The sequence below is a fragment of the Taudactylus pleione genome, unplaced genomic scaffold, assembly GCF_031769625.1.
Source record: "Taudactylus pleione unplaced genomic scaffold, aTauple2 ptg004189l, whole genome shotgun sequence".
In the NCBI taxonomy this organism is placed as follows: domain Eukaryota; kingdom Metazoa; phylum Chordata; class Amphibia; order Anura; family Myobatrachidae; genus Taudactylus; species Taudactylus pleione.
In genome coordinates, this window is record NW_028288481.1 from 3,499 (window position 1) to 18,972 (window position 15,474).

General features: G+C 48.2%; 1 protein-coding gene and 1 long non-coding RNA gene across 2 annotated transcripts; one reads left to right on the forward strand and one right to left on the reverse strand.

Annotated features, from left to right (window-relative positions):
- Positions 1-427: 427 nt before the first annotated feature.
- On the reverse strand, positions 428-6,775 carry LOC148430262 (uncharacterized; the record flags this gene model as incomplete). The annotated part of the gene is made up of 4 exons (XM_088466647.1): positions 428-445; positions 686-1,135; positions 1,190-1,430; positions 6,660-6,775. Coding segments are annotated over 4 exons (825 nt in total), but the record flags the coding sequence as incomplete, so codon positions are not given.
- A 240-nt stretch (positions 6,776-7,015) lies between these two features.
- LOC148430263 (uncharacterized) lies at positions 7,016-15,445 on the forward strand. Its single transcript, XR_015877631.1, has 4 exons — positions 7,016-7,084; positions 7,645-7,762; positions 15,155-15,233; positions 15,353-15,445. It is a non-coding gene; the product is annotated as an uncharacterized LOC148430263 (long non-coding RNA).
- The last annotated feature ends 29 nt before the right edge of the window (positions 15,446-15,474 follow it).

A 15,474-nucleotide genomic window follows, 5' to 3' on the forward strand; every position in this document is an offset into this window, starting at 1 on the left:
TTCTCTCTCTATATCTTCTGCCTTCATATCAGTCACATACGTCTCTTCTTCCCTCTCTATATCTTCTGCCTTAATATCAGTCAGATCTTCATTGTAAATTTCACAGAAAACAATAAAATAATACCTTAATAATGTCTGAGTACATTATTTGAGAATAAATAGTATAATATCAGCATGTTAAAATATCAATTAGATGCAGAATAATTAATAAATACAGGTCAATTAATGAAAAGTCACTTTGGTTTTTGTGGTCATTGGGAAGAACCTATATTACCTGATGCTCCTGTGGGGTCCTGTGATTCTCCTCTGTACAATCCTGTGAATGTAGAGGACATCTCTCTGGGATATTTCTGTTACTGGGTCAATCTGTAGGAGACACACAGTGACTGAGTACATTGTATATATGTGATTATCACATGATGTATGTCTATTTGGGCCTACACACCTGCTCTCCCCGCACATAAATTACATTCTCCTCTTACCCAGTGATGTGAGGGGCCAGTGATTCTCCATCATCACGTCCTTGTACAAACCCTTGTGTTCCTCTATATACTCCCCCTCCTGCATGGAGACATAGACAGTGACATACTGACACCTTATAGGAACCTGACACACACAATGATACAGTCATCACCCAGACACATCCCCTGGTGTTACTGTATAATGTTCCATTCCCAGCAATCACCTCTCCAGTCATCACCCAGACACATCCCCTGGTGTTACTGTATAATGTCCCATTCCCAGCAATCACCTCTCCAGTCATCACCCAGACACATCCCCTGGTGTTACTGTATAATGTCCCATTCCAAGCAATCACCTCTCCAGTCATCACCCAGACACATCCCCTGGTGTTACTGTATAATGTCCCCTTCCCAGCAGTCACCTCCCAGACACATCCCATGGTGTTACTGTATAATGTCTCATTCCCAGCAATCACCTCTCCAGTCATCACCCAGACACATCCCCTGGTGTTACTGTATAATGTCCCATTCCCAGCAGTCACCTCTCCAGTCATCACCCAGACACATCCCCTGGTGTTACTGTATAATGTCCCATTGCCAGCAGTCACCTCTCCAGTCATCACCAAGACACATCCCCTGGTGTTACTGTATAATGTCCCATTCCCAGCAGTCACCTCTCAGACACATCCCCTGGTGTTACTGTATAATGTTCCATTCCCAGCAGTCACCTCTCCAGTCATCCCCCAGACACATCCCCTGGTGTTACTGTATAATGTCCCATTCCCAGCAGTCACCTCTCCAGTCATCACCCAGACACATCTCCTGGTGTTACTGTATAATGTCCCATTCCCAGCAGTCACCTCTCCAGTCAGCAGCTGAATGATCTTTTTGGTGAGTTCCAGGATCTTCTGGTCATTGTATCGCTCATGTATTAGTGATTGAGGTGGAGGCACTGTGAAGGAGGCACAGCTGTGAAGGAAACACAAATGTCTTCTGACTACTGTGTAACCCTGTTTAATGAGAGACATCAATAAAATGTAAATTAGAAGTCTACTTTAGGAGATAATATGAAAATCGTGGACTGTATATAGCCAGGGTTATATATTTGTACCGTAGAGTCGTTTTGGAAGTTCATGTAAAAAAATTACGCCATCTGGAGCGGCGGTCCAGAACCGCATAATAATTTTTTTTTTAAAGTATGCTAGCAGTATACTACAGCGCACCATGAGCTGGGGGATCTCCTACCTGTTGCTCGCCAGCAGGACATCTTGTCTCTGACTACTGTGCTACTGACTGGGTCGGCAGCCATCTTGCAGAACCCGGCTGGCTGCACATGGTCCTGCCAACGGCCCCCCTCGCCAATACAATTTTACTGATTCAGGGCCATCCGCAGCCGCGCTATGCCTGCACATGGCTGACTGCGGGAGGAAGGCAGAGGATGCTTCCTGGCCGCTCTGTCACAATGCGAGCAGCTGCACCCAGACAGCAGTCTCTGTTTCCTCCCAGCAGTCAGCCATGTCCATGTCTGCAGCTGCACATAGTGTGTGGGCCAGTGGTGCCACCCGTCTGGGCCATCGGCTGGGGCTGTCTTTCTCTGCTCTGTCCCCCTCTTTCCCCATCCTCCTATTCTTTGTGCTGACTCCTTTCCGGGCCCCAGCACCCATGATCTGTCCCCCCTCCTCTTCAAGAACAAGGGGTCATCAGGGGCAATTGGGGTGACAAAGAGGAGTCATCAGGGAGAGAGCACTATCGGACTGACAAGGAGAGCTCACCTAGAGGAGATGATGGAGTCAGGAAGAGGGTACAGTATGGGGGAAGACATGGGACAAAAGCAGCGAACAGAGACCTTAGTTAGGAAAAGTGGAGGAAAGAGATTGAGGTCATTAGGAGTGGGGACGGGGTGGGGCAAATGGAGAGAGAAGTCAAAAGGGACACGGAGAAGGGGTAAAAAGGGCAGAGGAAAGGATAAGTCAGAATAGGAGATTATGTCATCAGGGACAGATGGGAGGAGACAGTGAGAGTTATAACAACACCGCCACAGCCCAAACTCTGTTTAAAAAGAAAAATGGTTTTATGCCCCAATTGATGCCCCACCCCTCTGTAGCTCCACCCACATTATTCACAGCTCCGCCCATCAATGCCTCTCCCCCTCCCAGGAGTTCCTGAACCTATTTTTCTAATATAGGATGAGTTTTATCATTCACGAGTGAAAGAACTCGCTGCGTAAGATAAATGATGATCCAGCCAATCAGCTCCCAACTGTCATTTTTCAAACAGATAACAGTAAGGAGCTGGTTGGTTGGAGTAACATTGTCATAGGAAACGAGTTTTTATCCCTCGTGTATTATAAAACTCATTTATAAATAAGGCCCATAGTACTTTATATAGCACTTACCTCTCCTATATGTGACCATTTATAATATTACCCCAAATGTACTAAGTAATACTACAAATTATATGCTCACTGATACAGCGTTCAAAATAGCATGGAGAGGAGCTCAGCCATCAAACATACATAGGGGTCAATCCAACGAGGTGCGAATTGCGAGTAGTGAGTTTGTTTCTTGAAACTCACAGACTTCTCATCGAAGCGAGCGCCCAAGAATTCTCCGATCCAATTAAAAATGGCTATTTGTGGTGCTCGCAGCGGAGGGGTATGATTTGACTGCCAAATGAGATTTGAGAGAAGTGCATGAAAAAGTGGGGAGACCATCCTGGACCCCGCAAAATGTATATAATTTTGTTAGAAGGACCATATAGTGGGCTGTTTGTGAGCATTAGGAAGGTACTGTAGGTTTTTAAATGGTGTCAAATGGCTGATTTTTATTTTTTAAATGCAAGAAAATGATAAAAAAACAAACTTTTTTGTTTAATCTCAAACGAATGAAACGAAAAATGCAAAAAAAAAGTAAGAAAAAAAATGTGATTTTGGGGTACTTTGAAGGCATCTTGAAAAATTGAAAAAATAATAAATTATTTTTCAATTAAAAAATTATTGTAATTAAATTTGGGGTGCCTAAAATAACGAAAAAGTTGATTTGGGGGTAATTTGAGGAATTTTTTTTTTTGTACCTCAAAAAATTACATGCAATTATTGGACTAATAATTAAGCTGACTGGAAACTTCCAATTGCTTAATTAGTCATTAGGGGGGGTCCAAGGGGTTCAGCAAAATATCCCAACAATTTAACCTTAAGATAAAGATTTTCCTTCCCATCTCTCACCCTCAGGGAGGTGCGAGTGGAAAGATGTGAATTCAGTCTGACTGATCAGTACGAGTTGCTAATTGAAGTGCAAAATGAATTTGCTATGCAAATTCGAAGAGAAAATAGCAACTCGCAATTTGCACCTAATTGGATTGACCCCCGTAGTGTTCATTCTAGCACCCTGCACCTGTCACAGCCCGTGCAGTTCCTCTTTCCTGCCTGGGGTGTCGCTCTCTGCTCTGGTGCCTCTAGCACACTCAGCTGATGCAACAAAGTGCTGAGATACAGACCAGAGTGTGCTAGAAGCACCAGAGCAAAGAGCATGCAGGTCTGACTGGAGATATCGCTGACAATGCATGGGAGAGCGCAGCATTAGTGACATTGAGGATGCACTAGACCAGGCCTGGCCAACCTCTGGCTCTCCAGCTGTTGTGAAACTACAAGTCCCAGCATGCCCTGCAACTGTTTTAGCATTTTCTAATAACAAAACTGTGGCAGGGCATGCTGGGACTTGTAGTTTCACAACAGCTGGAGAGCCGCAGGTTGCCCATGCCTGCAATGGACGATATGCCCGATATGTACCCGCCATTACACTGACCATTTGGACTATGACCATCACCAGCACCAGATGCAATGAGAAAGTGTCATTCGGCTACAGGGGCCCAATTGGCCCTCTCCCACCTCATCTGGTAATTCTGGGGGATGGGAATTGTGGAAATAGGTAATTTGTCAAAAAAACTCAACACCCAGCGCCGTAAAAAACAAACCACAAAGGAAATGTAATAAACCAACGCAAAGCGACCAAATACTAAAGTTACGCTGATGTTAAAATACAATAATTCAAAAGGCAGAACTAATTTACCATAGAACAGACTGAAATCATCACTCCCATAATGCAATGCATAGAAAAATGAATTAGCCAGTGTATGTATGTATCATTGACTATAGACCGGCACTCCTATATATTATCATGTACCCGGGTGCACATCCAAGGGATCCTCACAATACAATATACAGGCAGCACTCCAAAGGGATTTTTCAAGCAGACAATAAGCAATTACATATAGATATATATATAGATCTTTCAGCCAGTGCATTCATTTTGCCCAAAAGATCAGCTGTTATATAGACCTGCCTGTATACCCTGAGGACGTCAGATTGCGGCAGGCGCTGCTATGAAGTAGGGGGATTCTCAGTACCCCGATCAGTCCTTATTGTTTTCGCCCATAAGACCCGTATGGTAGTGCTGCCATCCTCGCCATCAGTGCCAGTGCAGGGATTACGTACACTATGATGATAGCGGGCGCGTGCCAGTCGATGGTCGGCGCTGTTATACACCTCGCACACCGATTAACCCGTGAATTTCCCAGGTCTCAGTCCCTGACCCTAGTACAGAGCAGGGTCGTGGGCCTGGGACATTCGTCCCGGGTCGTTTGCTGTCACACATAGTATAAACCTGGGTCGATGTACATTGACGTGAGGTAATCCGCATCCCAGGGTGCAGGATCCCGACGGTCCAAATACGGGCTCCAGAATCCCGACTGCCGGCATCCCGAAGGTAAGTATTAGGGGAAGGGTCAGGGTTAGGCACTAAGGGAGGAGGGGAGGTTGGTTCAGGCACCGGGGAGTTAGGGTTAGGGGGAGGGTTAGGCAGTAAGGGAGGAGGGGAGGTTAGGTTCAGGCACCAGGGAGGGAGGGTTAGGGGAAGGGTTAGGCAGTAAGGGAGGAGGGGAGGTTAGGTTCAGGCACCAGGGAGGGAGGGTTAGGGTCAGGCACCGGGGAGGGAGGGTTAGGCAGTAAGGGAGGAGGGGAGGTTAGGTTCAGGCACCGGGGAGTTTGGGTTAGGGGGAGGGTTAGGCAGTAAGGGAGGAGGGGAGGTTAGGTTCAGGCACCAGGGAGGGAGGGTTAGGGGAAGGGTTAGGCAGTAAGGGAGGAGGGGAGGTTAGGTTCAGGCACCGGGGAGGGAGGGTTAGGGGGAGGGTTAGACAGTAAGGGAGGAGGGGAGGTTAGGTTCAGGCACCGGGGAGGGAGGGTTAGGGGGAGGGTTAGACAGTAAGGGAGGAGGGGAGGTTAGGTTCAGGCACCAGGGAGGGAGGGTTAGGCAGTGAGGAGGGGAGGTTAGGTTCAGGCACCAGGGAGGGAGGGTTAGGCAGTAAGGGAGGAGGGGAGGTTAGGTTCAGGCACCGGGAAGGGAGGGTTAGGGGGAGGGTCAGGGTTAGGCACCAGGGAGGGAGGGTTAGGGTCAGGCACCGGAGAGGGAGGGTTAGGGGGAGGGTTAGGCAGTAAGGGAGGAGGGGAGGTTAGGTTCAGGTACCGGGAAGGGAGGGTTAGGGGGAGGGTCAGGGTTAGGCACCAGGGAGGGAGGGTTAGGGTCAGGCACCGGGGAGGGAGGGTTAGGCAGTAAGGGAGGAGGGGAGGTTAGGTTCAGGCACCAGGGAGGTAGGGTTAGGGGGAGGGTTAGGCAGTAAGGGAGGAGGGGAGGTTAGGTTCAGGCACCGGGGAGGGAGAGTTAGGGGGAGGGTCAGGGTTAGGCACCAGGGAGGGAGGGTCAGGGTTAGGCACCAGGGAGGGAGGGTTAGGGTCAGGCACCGGGGAGGGTCAGGGTTAGTCAGTAAGGGAGGGGAGGTTAGGGTCAGGCACCGGGGAAGGAGGGAGGGTTAGGGGTTAGCGTTAGGGTATTTACCTAATGGTGGGGGCTTTGTGACTGCCGGTCATACCTGGGAAAACCAGTCCTAGAGCCAACTGGCCTGGTATCATGGTGGAGGAGGGGGGTTCCTGTATGGTTCCGGCAGCCCCCAGGGGCAATTCATGGTGCAGGGGGGAACCCCCATTTCTCCCTCTGATTTTGGGAGTACCAGAGCTAGTAACAAATAGGGGGGACCCCAACATTGGGGGGGAAATGGTATATATATGATGTATTACAGTAAGAGTGAGACAGACAGTATACAGTGTGTGTCCTATGTACAGGTCACACACATATAACACATACGTACATGTATGACGGGGGCAGCAGCAGCTCAGGCCGTGTCTCCTCCTCCTCCTCATATTGTCCCGTCCGCGTTCTCCTCTCTCCTGCTCCACTGCGGCCTCCGTCACTTCCTGCCACTGGCCGCCGCCGCCATTACTCTTCCTGGCAGCTGCCAGTTCCTCCCCTACTTCCCGGTGCCGGTGTCTCCGCGCTGCCGGTGCCCCCATATTAGTGACTGATCCGGGGGGGGAGGGGGGATTAGAGTTATCGCCCCCCGGTAACACAACTGCAAAAAGATTTTATTTTTCCCCATAAGGGGGCGTGGCCACGTGTCAGGTGCTGGGGAGGGGGAGGAGCAGGGGGAGGGGCACATACGGGATACAGCGGTGGGCGGAGCAGCAGACCCCGACCCGGGAGCAGGAGGAGCAGTGTCCCGCTGCCAGAGGGCAGGTAAGCTGGAGGGGGCCGGGGAGCAGGTGGGTTGTTCAGGTTACTCAGGAGGCTGCAATGACAGGGGACAGAGGAGGCTGGAATGACAGGGGGACAGAGGGGGCTGGAATGACAGGGGGTGTAATGATAGGAGGCTGGAGGAGTCACAGGAGGCTGGAATGATGGTGGGCTGGAGGGGACACAGGGCTGAAGGCTGGAATGAGGACTGGAGGCTGGAATGACAGGGCTGGAGGGAACACTGGGGGGCTGGAAGCTGGAATGAGAGGGGGCTGGAGGGAACACTGGGGGGCTGGAAGCTGGAATGAGAGGGGGCTGGAAGGGACATGGGGCTGAAGGCTGGAATAACAGGGTGCTGGAGGGGACAGAGGTGGAAGAATGACGGGACTGGAGGGGACACATGGCTGAAGGCTGGAATGAGGACTGGAGGGGGTATTGGAGGCTGGAATGACAGAGGGCTGGAGGGAACACGGGGGGGGCAGGAGGCTGGATGGGACACGGGGCACATTTCTGGTTAAGCTTCTGTTGTATGATGGTGACATTGGTTATATTCCTACACACAGGCATTTTCCGGACCATGTGATCTTCAATGTGCACAGTGACTACTGATTGAGGACACTGTCTGCCCACGGAGGATCAATTTCTTCAGAGGTTCCCCATTGCCGAGAAACCCCCATATAGGTAAGGTGAGATTTTTAGTACACACATAAACAGTATAGAATATTTTATTTTTTTTGTCCTTTTAAGTGGGGAACCAAAAGCAGTTTTCGCCCTGGGCTCTACTTGGTCTAGAACCGACCCTGATGTGATACACAAGGTCCCCCTCCTACAGATGGCTAAAACCATATTAATGAGGAGTCTGAGGACCCAGGCGAGTAACATACCTCTCTCCCAGGGGCCTCCATTGGTATCCATGATGGACGGATCACGGGCGCGGTGGCAAGCACATCCTTGACGCCACTGCACATGAAGAAAGGGGAGGGTACTTTGCTTGGAGGACCTCCCCCTCACATGGAACCACTTTTGCAAAGCTAATGAGAGAAGCTCCTCACCTTCTGAGCAAGAGCTTTCTCTAATGTCCACTGGCAAGGTCAGCAGCATCACTAAGTTCTGCTCTAAAACATTCTGCTGGTTCAGCTTACAATTCAGTTAAAGGGTAACTCGGAGAATAATCATATATCCGGATCTGTGACCCAGCATATATGTGTACAATTGTATTGGTGGATTTCATATGCTGAGCATAAAGGGCCTGATTTATATGTGACCCGTACAGCTACAATACAGATGCAGCAGGAGGCGTCTGTAGGAACTAGGCTCCTCCTACATTAAGTTACCATCCCAGTGCTGCGTCCATAGATGCTGCCTAGGATCACCGTCGCGATCATCAGTTGCAGTAGTCGCTGCCCCATCGTGACACGTAACAACGCCCCTCGTCACACATGGCCACGCCCAGTTTTCACAGCGTGTCTCCATACCCCCACTTCGAAATCCCCACCTCGACCACTGTGTGTTATAATATACCTTTATCCTGCGCTCACACAATGTCACAAATAGAGAGAATCCGATGGCTGCACCTTCACACCCGCCCCCCTGTTAGTGGGGTCACCATACAGACATACACATAGAAAAGGGAAAAGGGCGCTCAAAGTTGAATAATTGTCACAGGTTCTATAGAACATACAATAAATTGTACAGTGGCTTAATCTGTATAGAAAGTTTTTGTGACCAGTCTTTAGGAGGTATAGACGTACCAGGACTGATGGTAGCACTCACCTTTTCTTCTCCAGACATGGGTTTTCCAGTGCCCCAAACAATCTGAAAGGGGATTCATCAGAGAAAATAACGTTACCCCATTCCCCAGCAGTCCAATCACTGTACCTATTGCAGAATATCAGCCTGTCCCTGATGTTTTCCTGGAGATTATTGGCTTCTTTGCTGCTCTTCCTGACACCAGGCCATCCTCCAAAAGACTTTGTCCTGTGTCATGCCAACAGTAAAGCATGGCGGGAAGCCACCTGACAAAATCCCAACATCTAAATTTTGATTATCCGGGAGGGTTAGGTTAGGGTTCAGGGAGGGGGATAGGTTTAGGCGCCCCCGGGGGGACTTATGTTTAGGCACCACTCTGGGAGTTTTATGGTTAGGCACCACAAAGGGAGGTTTGGTGGGGGAGGAGAAGTGTAGGGTTTGCTAACTTACGTTCCCCGTCAGTATTTCACCTGGAAGTTTTTCAGCCACCAGGATTTCATACCCCACCGCGGTGATGACCTGCCGAGACGCAGTCCTGTTCCGCCAGGGCTGAGGACTCCCTGGGGATGACAGCATGGGGAGCCAGGCACTGAGTCCTTCGCTTCCACTAGGCGACCAGAGACTGCAGGCTGGAGTGATGCGGAAATGCTCCAGCGTCCCGGGGGTTAAACGCTGGCCAGGGCAGGCTGCCTTCCCTGTCTTAACAGCCGGTTCCTCCTCTCAGTTCAGCGCGCCTTTCCACTGCGGCCTGGCTACGCTGAGCTGCTCCCCTTCTTGGGCCACGCCACCTCTAAAGTCTCCGGTGGCCATTTTCTTGGATGGCAATGTGGCAGTTCTCTTTGCCCAGCATGTGCCCAGTCCCCCTGCATACCTCTCCCTTTTGGGTCAGTGTATGCAGCACTATTGCCTACCAGGCACTGAGTCTGTGTAGTTGATTATAGTGCCATGGTGCAGGTTAATTTCTGCATTGTATGTGACTTATGTTAGCGCTGTCTGTCTGAAACTATATATTATTTTTTTTTCACAAACTGTCATTTCTTAAATCCTTGCTCAAGCAGAAGTCATTGTACCTGTCCCGTTGCCTCAGAGGGGAACGGGTTGTTATACCAATCTTTCTGGTTCAAAATTCGACTGGATCCCACTGGCCTATAACTCCCTGAACAAATTCCTCAGGGTACCTCTGTTCAGGATGGAAACCCTACGCTCAGTTATATTGGCTATGGAACCTGGGGATTTTATGGTGTCACTGGATATTCAGGATGCATACCTGCATATTCCGATTGCTTCATCTCACCAGCGTTTTCTCAGGTTTGCTGTACTGCAACATTTCCAGTTTCGGGCTCTGCTGTTTGGCCTCTCTACTGCACCTCTGATGTTTACCAAAGTTATGGCAGTGATGGCAGCCCATCTGCGGCTGCAGGGAGTCCGCCTGTTACCATATATGGACGACTTTTTACTGTTTTTACAGCTTTTACTGTTGGCAGGGTCTCCAGAGGGACTTCACCACCACCACCTACAGCTGACTATATCTATGCACGGGTGGTATATCAATTGGAAGAGGTGCTCCCTGATCCCATCCCAAAGGATGCTGCATCTGGGAGCTCTGTTGGATTCACAACAGCAGCGGATCTTTCTGTCTACGGACAAGATCTCCACTTTGCTGATGCAAGTATGCAGATGCCTCCACAGTCGCCGAGTGTCCATCCACTCTGCAATGCAGTTACTCGATTCCATAGTGTCGACGTTCGACATGGTGAAATATTCCCTGTTTCCTTCCTGGCCTCTGCAGAAATTGATCCTCTCCAGGTGGGACGGATTACCCCATCGGATAAAGCAAACAATGGTGCTCTCTTCGGAGGTGCGTCTGTCTCTTGTTTGGTGGCTGCAGATGGGCCACCTCATCAGGGGGTGCCCCTTTTGGATGCCAGTCTCCAATTTTGGGGTGCAGTGACTGGTCCACACATTTCGGGGATGGTGTACAGCGGAAGAGGCCGCCCTGCCAATCAACATATTGGAACGTCGGGCGGTCTTCAGAGCCCTGCAACAAGCCATACTCTTACTTCACGGAAAGCCTGTGCAAGTTCAGTCAGACAACGCCACGACCGTGGCTTACATAAACCAACAAGGAGGGACTTGAAGTCAGGCAGCAATGACAGAGGTGTCACACATTCTGACATGGGCGGATGGCCATCTCCCAGTCATATCTGCAGTGTTCATCCCTGGAGTTCTCAATTGGGAAGCGGACTTCCTCAGCCGTCACAACGTGCATCCCGGGGAATGATCTCTTTACCAAAAAGTGTTTCAGCCCCTAGTGGATAAGTGGGGCCTTCCAGACATGGACCTCATGTCCTCTCGACAAAATCACAAACTGCCAATGTACGGGTCCAGGACAAGATACGCCAAGGCTCTCTTGGTAGATGCTCTGTCAGTCAAGTGGACCTTCCTGTTTGCGTACCTGTTCCCTCCAATCTCCCTTCTTCCTCGAGTTCTTTGGAAGTTCAAACAAGAAGGAGGCACTGTCCTCTTGGTGGCTCCAGTGTGGCCCAGACGTCACTGATACTCAGATCTTCCAAGTCTCTCCATCGACACTCCGTTGCTGTTGCCTCAACGTCTGGACCTGCTGTCTCATGGTCCTTGCCTTTGCCCGGACCTGGGTCATCTGTCTTTGATGGCGTGGCTGTTGAGACATCCCTCTGAAATTCCAAGGGTTTTTCCGGCTCTGTGTGTCATTCCAGAGGTTACGACCACCAAGTTTTTAGGATATCCAGAAATTTGGCTTTCCTGCAGGCGGGTTTGGTCCTTGGTCTCCCCCTTGCTTCACTGAAGGTGCAGTTCTGTGCTCTTTCAGTGTGGTTCCAGCGAAGGATTGCTCCTCTTCCTGATATCCGCACTTTCCTACAGGGGGTCCTTCACATCCAGCCTCCTTTTTGTCCCTCCTGTGGTGCCTTGGGATTTGGCTGTTGTCCTTCGGGCCCTCCATTTGAACCCCTGGACTCAGTGGATCTCAAATGGCTTACTGCTAAGACAGTTGTTTTTCTTCTGGCTATTGCTTCTGCCAGAAGAGTGTCAGATTTGGGGGCTATCTCTTGCCGTTCTCCATTTCTGTTTTTTCACCAGGACAGGGCAGTGCTTCGGACTGGCCCTGGTTTCCTTCCTAAGGTGGTCTGTAGTTTCCACATTAATGAGGAAATTATTGTGCTGGCCTTTAATTCCCCAGACCTCTCGACAGGTGAGGCCTCATTGGATGTGGACCGTACGAGTTCCCTTCGGAAGTCAGACTCCTTGTTTGTACTCTATGGATTCCACAAGAAGGGATGGCCAGCCAATAAGCAAACTTTGGCTAGGTGGATTTGCATGATGATCTCTAAGGCTTACACTTCTGAGGGCCTTCCTGTTCTGCCCTCTGTTACTGCTCATTCTACTCTGTCTGTGGGCAGCTCACCATGACACCTCGGCTGTTCAGCTTTGTAAGGCGGCTACGTGGTCTTCTGTCCAGACCTTTCTGAGGTATTATGCATCTGATACCTTTGCCTCTCAGGATGCTTCCTTTGGGCGGCAGATTCTCCTCTCTGCACAGGAGCGTCCCCACCCTTAATGGAACTGCTTTTTGACATCCCTAAGGTTTTCCTGTGGAGCCTATGGACCCTGAAGTAGAAAAGGAGAGAATATGGTAAGAACTTACCTTTATCTCTCTTTCTACGAAGTCCATAGGGTCCACAGGGCACCCACCCTGATGCACCTGTGCCTCAGATGGGCTTCGCTCTGGTCACCGGTTTCTGGTTTCTTTCTTATGAGAATGTGATTCTTGGGTGTTCCAGACTTTCTTCTCTCTCTATTATCCTCCTCCGGCATTTAGCTTGCTACGAAACTGAGATGCCTCGCTAGAGGGACTCACCAGGGGTGTCCTCTATCTCCTGCCCTATTTGTGCTTGCTATTGAGCATCTGGCGTGTCTGTTACGTACTGCTCCTGGTATTCGTGGCTTTAGAGCTGGAGTATTGAGCGATGTCATAGCCTTATACGCAGATGATATGCTCTTATTTTTGGAGGATGCCAAGGTTTCTTTGGCTATGATGCTGGAATAGTCAATACGTTTGGTGGTTTTTCAGGGTTACTCATTAATTGGGACAAATCTAATATAATTCCTATTTCTGGTTGTCTCACTATAACTAATGAATCCTCTTGCCCACTTCAGTGGAGTCTGCGTTTTAAGTGTTTGGGAGTCTGGATTCATCCTCAATCTACAGACTTTCTCACAATAGACCCAATTACTTTAAATTTTAAATTGAGGGTTTATATGTGGAAGAGATTGCCACTTACCATTATGGGACGCATCAATCTTTAAAATGTCAATTCAGTCCAAATATTATTTATCACCGCATTCTCCAGTTTATATCCCTACAAAAGTTTTTTTTTCAAGTATTGAGAGTATTTTATCTTCATGTATTTGGGGTGACAAACCCACGCGAGTGGCCATTAAAACTTTGTTGCATCCAAGGCTTCGGGTGGTTTAGGCCTCCCTAATTTATGTTTGTATTCTATGGCCTCTCAATTGGTCCAATTATTCAGTTGGGTTTCTAGTGCTGGGGACCATACGTTACTTGGTTTTCTAGCCGAGTGGATGGGGTCCTCTATCTATCCTTTGCAATTTCTTCTTTCTGGTGTCTGTGTCTCTGGTCTTCCTCCGTTACACCGCCAGGCCCTTTTGTTATGGCGTTATGCACATACTTTATTTGATTGGAAAAATTTCGATGAGGATTCCCCTTTATGGGTTAATAAATAATATCCTGAACTGTCTAAACTTTCATATGATAACATTTGGAGATTGGGAGGGGTCTCTTCCTTGGGTCAATTATATGTAGAGGGTGTTTTTATATCCTGTTTACAGCTTCAGTCTGAGTTCGGTTTCCCTAGCACGGCCTTTTATAGAAACTTACAATTGAGACATGCAGTCCATGCTCAACTTGGTAGTTTGCCCCCAATGTTATCCCCTTCCCTAATTAAATCACTAGTAACTTGTTTGGGCTCAAGGGGTCAAATCTCCACTGTGTATGCTAACCTTAAATTAATACTAATTTTATGACAGATTTGTTAAATCCTCTTAAGCTGAAATGGGAAGTTGATCTGGATTCATTGAACAATGGATGCAAATTTAAGTTTATTACTCAGTGTGTTGGGTACCAGCAGGTTTTTTTGTTTTACATGGAGTATATCATACCACACTCTCCTTACGGCAGTCTGTTTGAGGACTAATTGCCCAAAATGTGGTGCACTGTATTCTGGTTTTTGGCATTTGATGTGGGATTGTCCAGCAGTATTTCCTTTTTGGTCTAAGGTTTGGGATAATATGAAATCAACAGCTTCCTCTCTCACTTCGTTAGACCCTAGGTTATGTCTGTTCAGCCTTGACTTAGAGGAAACACACTCCCTAATGCTATACCGATACACTTTGTCTTACTATCCTGGTGAAGGTCATTTGTAGCTAGAACCTGGTTTGCAGCAGATCCCCTTGATATTTTTTAAAAGGAGAGCTCTGGTCTGATGTTGCCAATCACGAAAGATATTAATTAAAAGTTGTAACTCTATGCTGAAATGAGATAGATGGTGTCTTTCCAGACAGGGGAAAGGAACCGTTAATTTGTCAGCTCCTTAATGTAATTAGTTTGTTCAGTTAATTTTCCTAAAATGTTTTCATTCCATGTTTTCAGTCCTAAGTGCAATTTTTCGTATTTTGTTATACCAGTAGTCGATACCATTTATATTTGTATGTTTTATAATTATTTTGCCTTTATTTCCAGAGCAATTTAATTGTGTGATTTTGTTTATGCTATCCATGTCGAACTGGAGTGTGTTTAGCTTTGTCCAGCTTTTGTATTATGATTTTTGTGCTGTTTTACTTTGATTACATTTTTTGTTCTGTCTGTAGATTGTTTGTTTCTTTTAAAATATCTATAGTAATAATACAGGGGCATGACTGGGGAGGTGAGGGGATCTGGGAGAGTCACAGTGATATCACTTATATCTATAGTAATAATACAGGGACATGACTGGGGAGGTGAGGGGATCTGGGAGTGTCACAGTGACATCACTTATATCTATAGTAATAATACAGGGACATGACTGGGGAGGTGAGGGGATCTGGGAGTGTCACAGTGACATCACTTATATCTAGAGTAATAATACAGGGTCATGACTGGAGAGGTGACTGCTGGGAATGGGGCATGACAGAGCCACTAGGGGATATGTTTTTGCATGATGACTGTATCATTGTATGTGTGAGGTTCCTATAAGGTGTCAGGATGTCACTGTCTATGTCTCCATGCAGGAGGGGGAGTATATAGAGGAACATAGGGGTCTGTGCAAGGACGTGATGATGGAGAATCACCGGCCCCTCACATCACTGGGTAAGAGGAGACTGTCATTTATTGTACCGGGGAGAGCAGGTATGGGGGCCCCCTATATACACACATCACCTGATAATCACATATATACAATGTACTCAGTCACTATGTGTCTCCTACAGATGGACCCAGTAACAGAAATACCCCAGAGAGATGTCCCCATCCTCTTTATTCAAAGGATTGTATAGAGGAGAATCACAGGATCCCACAGGAGCATCAGGTAGTTGAGTCTCACCAATATACC